General features: G+C 36.2%; 1 protein-coding gene across 1 annotated transcript; it reads left to right on the forward strand.

Moving 5' to 3' along the window:
* Window positions 1–105: 105 nt before the first annotated feature.
* MSL3 (male-specific lethal 3 homolog (Drosophila)) lies at window positions 106–9716 on the forward strand (the record flags this gene model as incomplete). Its single annotated transcript, XM_009587552.1, has 12 exons — window positions 106–143; window positions 1557–1673; window positions 2217–2312; window positions 2875–2975; window positions 3921–4012; window positions 4817–4939; window positions 5407–5567; window positions 7563–7721; window positions 8169–8431; window positions 8819–8928; window positions 9119–9218; window positions 9632–9716. Coding segments are annotated over exons 1-12 (1445 nt in total), but the record flags the coding sequence as incomplete, so codon positions are not given.
* Window positions 9717–10179: the final 463 nt, after the last annotated feature.

Consider the following 10179-nt stretch of genomic DNA (forward strand, 5'->3'; position numbering starts at 1 on the left):
GGGGGTGCCCGGGGCTGGGGGGTGGGCGTAGCAGCTCTGTACGAGCCCCTGGGCCTTCACCCCCGCGGGGCGGAGGCGTCCCGCTGCCTGGGTGACAAAGAGGCGATGGAGCCCGGGCCGTGGGGGCCTTGCTCTCGCGTCAGGTAGAGAGCGGAGCCGCCGAGGGGCTCTGGAAGTGTCGGACTCGGTTCCCGCCTTCCGTTCTCGGCTGAACACCTGCAAAGTAATTCTGAAATCTTATTTTCATCCCTGCACTTTCGTAGGGTAGCTCGATTTATTCCCCCTCTCTGCTCTCCTACCCTGCTGCCCTCCCTTCTGTCCAAAGGGTTTAAATGGTACCGATGGTACAGGAGAGCATACAGAAACATGATAGCAAGCAGTGAGTGGTGGACCGTAAATGTTGCAATAAAAGGTGACTGACTCACTTGGGCCTGGCCTTATGAGTAGTGGCAGTAATTGTAGAGCTTTATGTAAATATTGTTTTGGGGTATCAGTGGGACAGGAAATAATTTTTCAGTCATAAGTCGTCTGTACCTAACTTGCAAACAGAGTTCTGTTTTTTTTGTTTTGTTTTGTCACAAAGAGGGGTGAAAAGGGAGGTATTGCAGCTGGATTCCTGGCCAAATTCATACTTTTTGCTGCAAGTTTGCTAGTTGTGTAGATCAGTGCTTTTCAAATATCTTTGATCAGGAACCTTCCTGTAATATTTTGGGCTGGTCTTTTGTTTGTACATGTATTCTTATGTTCTGACGACTCCAAAAGCTTTAATTGCCAGCCCTAGAGGAAACCTGAGTGCAAAAAATAATGGTGCCTTTTCTTCTTTACTTTCAATTACCCCAGGCTGTCCTTGACTGCATCAATAGTTCTTAAATTCTGGACTCCCAAGTTAAAACATTGCTGTAGCCTAACTACTGGGTTCATCTGGAGATATACGGTCTATTGAGAGCCATTCAAGTGCAGGCAGAATGATTCCTTCATCAGGAATCCATCAGGACTTATTACTAGTCCTGATGCTCTTCTTAATGATCCACCTGAAATGTTTTTTGAGGTGCAGGCCCTTTCAGACTGGCCCATTTTACATCTGTGAAAGAGAGGAAGAAAACAAAGGCTCAGAAATTTACAAAGCCTTTTAACGTTAATGTGGCTAAGATTCAGTGTTGTTCAAGAGAGCAGCGTTTCTGAGGTTTATGTATATATAGAACTCTGTCGTCTCCTGCTTTGAGAGTATGAAGAGGCAGCACACAAGAGAAAACGTTAGCAGCTCAGATGTATATCTGCATATCCGTATTGTGATACTGCATTGTTTTGCATCTCCCTTTGTCTGTCTTGAAAGCATGGGACACGTGAGGATAGGACAAAGATGGTTAGCAGTCCCCAACTTTAAAAGTGCTCAACAAAAAAGCTACTTTTTCTGACCATTTAGTAGAGTCCATATCTTCTGCTCATATCAATATTCACTGGCAAAATTACAGGTATATGTCATTTTGTAAATAACATGTCTTTTTCTTCTTTGTGCATAAATTTCCTAAATGCTGGAAAGCTTGCTTTCTCTCAAGCTTCTTAATACATGCTATTCAATATTTGTTTCAGATTGTTGATATTGTTGTCGGAAAAGATGAGAAAGGCAGAAAGATTCCAGAATATCTGATCCATTTTAACGGTTGGAACAGAAGGTAGGAACCTGTATGCACGGTTTCAGTTCTTCCATTTCTTCTATTTTATTCTGCAAAGAAAAGCATTGCACAGAATATCAAATATTATATACTTGCTTATGTTGACACATTGGTCTGTAGCCATAGATTTCAGCGGATCAGTTTGATAGCCATGAATTTAAACTTTATGGGATATCTGTCTTTGGCATATACTTGTGGCTCCTAGGTTTCGTTAATAAAAGGAGTTTATACTTTGTTAAATCTAGACCTGGATTGTTTGGTTATCAAGGCCAGTACATGAGTGCAGTCTCTCACTTTGATCTATAGCATGTGTCAATGCTACAAACAGTATTGCATGTTAAGTCACGGTTTGAGAGATTTTTGGATAGCAACGTGAGAGTTGAAGCCATGTGAATATAAAAGGATGCAAACCTTGTAATACAGATGTTGCTTCTGAATGACAGTAAAAAAGTGCTTTTTAGATTTGATGTATATTAATTCATTAGTAATCATGAGTGGCATATATTCATAGCCGTTAACAATTTTCTTTTGACCTATCCTTAGCTGGGATAGATGGGCAGCTGAAGATCATGTTCTTCGTGATACAGACGAAAACCGCAGATTACAGCGTAAATTGGCACGGAAGGCTGTGGCTCGCATGTAAGAAATCCATTTGATCTCAAAATGAATGAGAGATTCATTTTCAGATTCAAACAGGTACATCCCTGTGAGCTTGGCCTCTAAGCTCATGCTATAGATGGTAGATATCTACTCAGTACAATCAGTGCATTCTAGAGAGCTACTCTTCTCATACTAAGGTAGATACCTACATACTGTTATTAAACAACACTCTAAATGACCAACACTTAATAACTATATTATTCTTAACTATTGCTGCGAAATGCCTGTCAATTGGATCTACATCTTCCCAAAGAAATGTACTTGAGAAATAACTTAGGAAAACCTGAAGTATTTTTCAGCCAAAGGCAATAATCTAATATTGGTTGGCCATGGCTTGAGGATCTGCTTGAGAACACGAATATGAGGTAATGTACGGACATTAAGGTATCCACTCTCAAATAAGCATTGTCCAAATTATTTCAACGTTAATTAATGAAAATAACTCAAACATACATTTTCTGTGCATTCGCATGTAATGTAATTAGCTAGGGTAAACAAATAATATTAGCCAAATTTCAGTGAGCCATTTTATGTTCTGTAGGAGAAGAAAGGGAAGAAAGAAGAGACGTTGCAGGTTGCCTGGTGTTGACTCGGTATTAAAAAGCCTTCCTGCCGAAGAAAATGATGAGAGTAGCGAAAACTGTGAGCTTGTTTTCATTCTTTGATAACTGGCATGATGCCTTTAATTTTTTGAGCGAGGGGTACAGTGCACAGTGCATGCTGTAACTTGTTATTAGGATGACACGAGAGTATCACAGTCCTATTGGAAATATACGGAGGCAGTCATATGAGGAGTGAGAACTATGTTTCATGCTAAGCACCTATTAAGTTAAGATATCACCTTTCTGCTTGTGTTCCAGAGGCTTTTCGTTGTGTCACTTCTACTCAACTATTCTAATCAGTGATTTCAGAGCTTAATGCTGCTTTGTTTAGTGTAGTATTACTAGGTGCAAGAAGCCCTCAGTTTTCTTTGTTTGGTGTTAGGAGACAAGACACTTTCCCTGCTAAATATGTTTCTACATATTTTAGGGGACAATAAGATTTTCTTTTTCCCCAGTCTACCTGGCACAAAGGTCTGTTTCTTGTCAGCTGACTGGCTGATTTCACTCTCAAGCCAGGTCTTTCATTTCATAGCATTTTTCTGTGTAGCTTGAAAACGAGCAGGAACACTGGCTGGCACTTAACTGATGTACTGGCAACTGTTGCTGCACAGATCCAGACCTTCTGATTGAATGATTAATAGATTAATCCACTGTTCAGAAGTAAAGTCCAATAAAAATTGAAAAGATCTGTGAGTGTTCAGAAATGTAGGAAGCTTTTTAAAGTGAGTGTTTTTCAATTAGAGAGGATGCAAGAATACTTCCTGTAAACTTCTTGTCTTATATATTTAAGAAGTTTATAGCGTGCTGTAAATAATACTTGTGTGTTTAATTAAATTAGAATTATTAATCCTCATTAAATATAACAAGCTAGTTGTGGGTTTTGGTGGGGTTTTTTTGTTTTTGGTTTTGGTTTTTTTTGTTTGTTTGGTTTTAACCTCTGCAATGTAATAATGTGAGATAAATATGTGAAATCTTCTTTACACAGCTATAAGTAGTTCTTCTTCTGATGACAGTGATGAAGGAACAGATGAAGAAATAAAAAGTGAAGAAAGTGACATAGAAGAGAGGACAGAAATGGTATATTCATGAGCTCCTTAACTTAATAGAATTTAAACATCTGTATTTGAAACTGGAAAAATTGAAGTAGATGAAATATAGGCCACAGCTAGTTATTTAGCTGGAATTAATTTTCTTACTCCTGGTGCTTACTGTGGTGAGTTTTGGAAAATTATAGAAGGTGTCATATTCTTGTAGAATTTTTTTATATTAATCTAAAAATACACATTTGTTTATTTTCCTCTCTTTCTACACATGTGGAGAAAACATAGCAAACTAGATTATCCAAATTTGTGGGTGCTGTAAACTTTTACTGGTCTATGCAGGTTGGACAAATCCTAATAGCAGCACGTTCTTTTTGGCTTTTGTATTTTACTGTGAAATGGGCATATCAACTGTGTTCTTAAATTAAAATGTAGAAGACTGACTTCATGAAAAAGCATTTATTTTCTCTACATTATCGAAAAGAAAGTACAGCATAAACAGTTTTTCTGAAGGTCTGTGGAATCTTAACTACTACACTGTGGGTGATCTGAAGCAGCAAAACCTAGCAAATTTCTGTTCGTTCTTTTGCGTTAAATACTTAAGTGAATGCTAAATTAAAAAAAAAATTAAAGAAAATTAATTCGCAGATGGCTTCAGAGCAGTATTGTTAAGTTGCTTACGGTAAGGCTACTATCCACTTAAATATTTACTATACTTTATATATTTTATTTTTGCATGACAAAACTTGATTGTTATATTGTATCCTGACTACTGAAGTTCTTTTGCACTAATATTCATAAGCACAACCAATATATTGTTCCTTGCATTGGTCTGTTGTAGAAAGAAGAACAAGACACTCACACAAAAAGGGACATGGAAGAAAGAGCAATAAGCATAGAAATTCCTGAAGTCTTGAAAAAGAAGCTTGAGGAAGACTGTTACTATATTAATAGAAGAAAACGGGTATGAAATAAAAGCTGTGAAATGAATGTGCACGGGGGCATGGGGAGGACATCAAAAGCAATTCTTGCATATAACAACTGTTTTTTTGAACTTTGTTGCAAAGGTGTACTTAGTATAAGGAAGAATAAAAAGAGTGTAGGGAGCAGACTTTTCTATAGCTAAAACAGTGAGTTGTCATTATATTTAAGAATGTCACGTTTCAGTACCCAATTGTGTTTTAGAGTGCAGATTGTTTTTTTTAAAGCTGGAAATGTAGTAAGCTTGTTAACCTGACCATATTTTTGCTTCTCCAGATGTTTATAAAGGGTTGATCAAAAATGCAGTTTCAGGGTTCAAATTAATCACTCCCGAAATAAATCCATACAATAGAGACTTATTAAACTAGGCAGTACATTACAAGCTCCTGTTTTAGCTTTCTGTACTTACTAATTGTTTTTGTAAGACATAATTTGTTGTTTCTTTTTCAGCTAGTGAAGCTTCCTTGTCAGACAAATATAATAACCATCCTGGAGTCATATGTGAAACATTTTGCTATTAATGCTGCTTTTTCAGCCAATGAAAGATCTCGGCACCATCAGATGACTCCACATGCTAATATGAATCTTCATTATGTGCCACCAGAGAAGAAGTAAGTAATCTTTAGTCCAGCACTATTGTCACAAGAAGAATGACCTTGCATTCCATGTTCTGTTTCAAGGCTGTTCACTTCTGTGAGCTCATACTGTGATGTATGTCTATGTATGGGACTTAAAATATTTGACAGATACCTATACTACAGTAACACTGGCAATTTGTTTATCAGTGAGAGAGTCTCTATAATTTGAAAAGTAATTATGCAAAAGCATCAATATCCCCTTCTATCGTGTTAAGTTCTTGTGAGTATTGTTACCCATTTTGGAAAAATGTGTTGCTATTGTCTATGTGAAGAATTTTTTGAGCACTGAGAGAGAATCTGATATGAGAATTCCCTGCTTAAATAAAACTGAAAAGGTTCAAATAATAAATTTTTTATCCTTTATAAGCAAACACTTAAAGAGAACTTCAAGTGCAGGTGATTTTTTTTTTTCAATTGACATATCATCTTAAATCCTAGAGTCAATATGTAGGGAAAAAAAAATGTAGTAACACCAATCCTGTTTATTAATATTGATTGTGTCTTAGTTGCTGTTTTCTCAGCTGAGCTGTATATTCTTCTACCATGCTACAAATGCAGTGTGTTAACCTTACGTGTTTGCAGTGTGGGTTTTTTTTTGTTGTTGTTTTGGGTTTTTTTGTTTCTTTATTTGTTTTTTCTCTTATGTTAAAGGTTCTCAATATTAGATGAAACTACTTCTTTATCTAAGTCTACACTGGGGTGAAATCTTACATTTTATCAAAGAGAAATGTTGACTTTTGTTACCACATTCTATTTCAGTGGTGCATAATTATACTATTCCTTGCGATATTTTGGTCTTTGTGAGTGTCTTGGTTTATATTGATGTCATTCATTATTTGACAGATTAATGATACTTTCCTTCTTTCTAATATAATCTCCCAAACAAGAAGTTAGATGAGACATCAGAAATATGAACAGAGGGTTGTACGCACATTGTGATTTTTAAAGGTGTATGTTTAAGTGACTTCCTCACTAAAGAAGGTGCTTTAATAAGGAAAATGTGTATAATTTCAGTGATCCATTAAGTAGGAGAGATTCAGTTAACAACTTTATTGTATTGCCCTTACTGCTCTAAAACAGAACGTAATTAACCCTCTTGGATGTGATAGAATTTCTGCACATGATGGTCCCCTGACCCAATTTATATATAGTGTTTTTTAAAAAAAAAAAAAAAGGCAGTAGTTTTGGCAGGTGGTATGCAATGGTAATACAAGGTATGGAATTTCTAACGTGGGTCGTTGTGGCAGAATCAAATCACTGTTACCATACACATATATGCACTTCAGACGTGAGACATGAATACCTTCGTAGAGGTGAGAGTGTTGGAGGTGGGTTGGACTCTTGGTTCTGCTTGTAACAGCACATCTACTCACCACCTAGCACGGTCAGTCTTTTACACAAGCCCAAAACTGAAATTCCTAGTAGCCTCTAAGTGCTTTGGTTACCAGGAGCAGGCCATTGGAAACTGATCTTCAATGTATCTGTTTTTGTTGGTTCCCTGGATATCTCTTAATCACAGCTTTGTCTGTATCTTAACGGCTATAGATCAAATTCTGTATATGCCTTTTAGACAGAGATTCAATCTATTGAGTACTTACTTTTTCTGGCAGGTGCCTCTTTTTTGAGCCTAGTAAACTTGGAAAAACAAAATAATGCTTACATGAAAAACTAACTAACTATTTACTGTAAAGTAGGTTTTATTAATCCAGTAAATAGTAATACAACAGAACAATTGTATGATTTTGTTTGACCTTATTAAGCAGACTTTTTAAATTTGTATTTGTCTGAAGTTACCAACAGCAATCACTGTCTCTTTAAGTATGCTTTTAATCAATCATCATTACTTAGTGATGAAGTCAGCATACTGTAGTTAAGGTGTTAATGATCTGTATTAAAAGGGAATTTCTTATAACTGCATGGAAGAACTTTGACTTGCAACTTTGAAATTCATAATCTTTTTTTTTCTAGTGTTGAGCTATGTAAAGAGATGGTAGATGGGCTGAGAATAACCTTTGACTTCACACTTCCATTAATTTTGCTCTATCCTTACGAACAAGCTCAATTTAAGAAGGTGACTTCATCAAAATTCTTTCTTCCCATCAAAGAGAACTCAACAAATACTAACAGGTAGGTTGGTATGTGGAGTCTGAGGAAAATGCAGTAGAATGTGGTTACCTGTTCAGAATAGAATGATTTCTCACAGACTTTGACTTAAAAATTGTCTTGATAAAATGTTGAACTTTTCTGTGAATTGCTTGCCTGAATTCAGGTTCTGAATTTCTGTCTGGTTGACTTCAAAAGGGGTTTGTACTGACTGGTGTAGAGTTATGCTGCAACCGTGTGGGGAAAGAAATTTACATTGAAATGTAAATTTGTGTTCATTAACTTTTAAATTTGAAAATAAATATACTTCCGGAAAATAGTGTTTAAAAGAAGGCTTCATCACTTTGATAGTTATTGGGAGGAGACTGTCTAATCTGAATAAGTATTTAGCAAGATCTGCGAAACTAGAAGGATCTCTTGGGGGAAGAGCCCTGATCTCTTTGCTTCTGTAAAGCTGCCTTATTTTCCTAGAAATCAGGAGGAGCTTTCCCCAAGTCCTCCTCTGTTGAATCCGCCAACGCCTCAGTCAACCGACAGCCAGCCTACAACAGGGGAGCCAGCCACACCAAAAAGACGAAAAGCTGAACCTGAAATTCTGCAGTCACTGAGACGTTCTACACGCCATAGTTCTAACTGTGACAGGTTATCGGAAAGTAGTGCTTCTCCGCAACCTAAAAGACGGCATCTTGAGACCCCAGCTTCTATGCCAAAGCTCTTCTTGCACCTGGAAAAAAGTACGTTTTGCTCTTTAAATTGTTGCTCTAAATGAGATTTTTAAGTCCTGTTTTTTTTTATTAATGCCGTGTGGACTGTGAACTGAATGATTGAAGTGTGAATTAGTTACTTTTTGTATCAATTATTTATCTCTGAGGCCTTATACCAAAGGGAGAAATTACAAAGCAATATTCTCAGTACTTTGGTACTGTATTTCTCAACAGAATTCAAGGAGCTGCTTTTCTGTGAGCCTACTTTAGGATAGCATTTATCGAATTCCAGTGTTAAGACTCTCTAAACATTTTAGCAGCAGACCTTAGTTATGTTTAATGACTTGTAGTTCCATAAAACAGATAATAACATTTATTTCTGATTTGTTTTGTTTTGTTTTTCCTTCTCTTTTGAAGAAACCCCTGTCCATAGTGGATCATCTTCACCTATAACTTTGACTCCTAGCAAAGAGGGGAGTGCGGTTTTTACTGGCTTTGAAGGTAGAAGAAACAATGAATTGAATGAGGTAACAGATTTTTATGTTACTGTCCTAGATTCAATGATTAAAGGTTTCGTGGACCTCAGAGTAGGGCTATGTAAGAAAAGGTTTTGTTTGTATTACTTATTTCATGTTTAATTTTGAAGTTCTCTACAGACTAAATTATTTATGGTGCTATAAAGATTTCATAACCAACATTTTCATGTTTTATGTTTAGGTTTTGTCCTGGAAATTGATGCCAGAGAATTATCCACCAAGTGATCAACCACCACCTCCCTCATATATCTATGGATCTCAACATTTGCTACGGATGTTTGGTAAACTGATGCAAAACTCTGTGCTCAATCAAAATCGCTTTATTTCTGATTTTCTGTTTGCTTTATCACATTTAGTTTTATTCTTGGAGAAATGTACATTTTAATCTGTTTAAAAGTCTTAGGCTGTTTATAAATTTGGTTATCTTTTATTGGCTCTATAAGCCTTCATTTAACAAAAGCAAACAAGCATTACTTCCAGTACACTATCAAACATCATCAAACCAAGCAGCATGCACTTTCTCAGTATGTTTCTTTTTAGTAAGGCGTTGAAAGATCACTGAGTAACTTGCAAAGAAAAGTGGAGGCTGCAGGGAGAAGAAATTTTTATAGTCTTCTTTTCTGCATAGTAGATAAAAGTAATTAGAAGTTGCTTTTACAAGAACAGGTGTAAACATTATTTCTCTTATTTACAGTAAAGCTACCAGAAATACTGGGGAAGATGTGCTTTCCTGACAAAAACCTAAAGGCTTTAGTAAAACACTTCGAAATGTTTCTGAGGTAATGTGACACGATGTACCACAGCAGTGCTTGCATTGTTATATAGATCTAAGTGTCCTGGAATGACAAAGGGGTTTTAAAATAAGATGTTCATTTTCTATAACTACAAGAGTGTGATAAAATTAATATAAGATACTAATAATAACAATTTGAAAAAAGATTAATACAAGATTTTTGATTCTGTAATCCAAATTGAAGGGAACCTGAACTCCCTACTTAAAGTTTTGATAAACACAGAGAACTGAAGTATAAAAGTTTGTTTGCTTGTATGTATAGAATGACAAGTCTGACTTGGTTAAGAAGCATGTTTTACGAAGAAATACAAACTCTGCATTGTTATTTTTGAGAGCATAATCTGAGAGTTTTGATGTTGTGTTGGTATTAGCAGGGGGAGAAACTTGTGCTTTAGAACATGTTTTTAATTATGGTAGTTATTTTAAAGAAAAGTCTGTCCTAACTGAGC

Source organism: Fulmarus glacialis, unplaced genomic scaffold (genome assembly GCF_000690835.1).
Source record: "Fulmarus glacialis isolate BGI_N327 unplaced genomic scaffold, ASM69083v1 scaffold23251, whole genome shotgun sequence".
Taxonomy (NCBI): Eukaryota; Metazoa; Chordata; class Aves; order Procellariiformes; family Procellariidae; genus Fulmarus; species Fulmarus glacialis.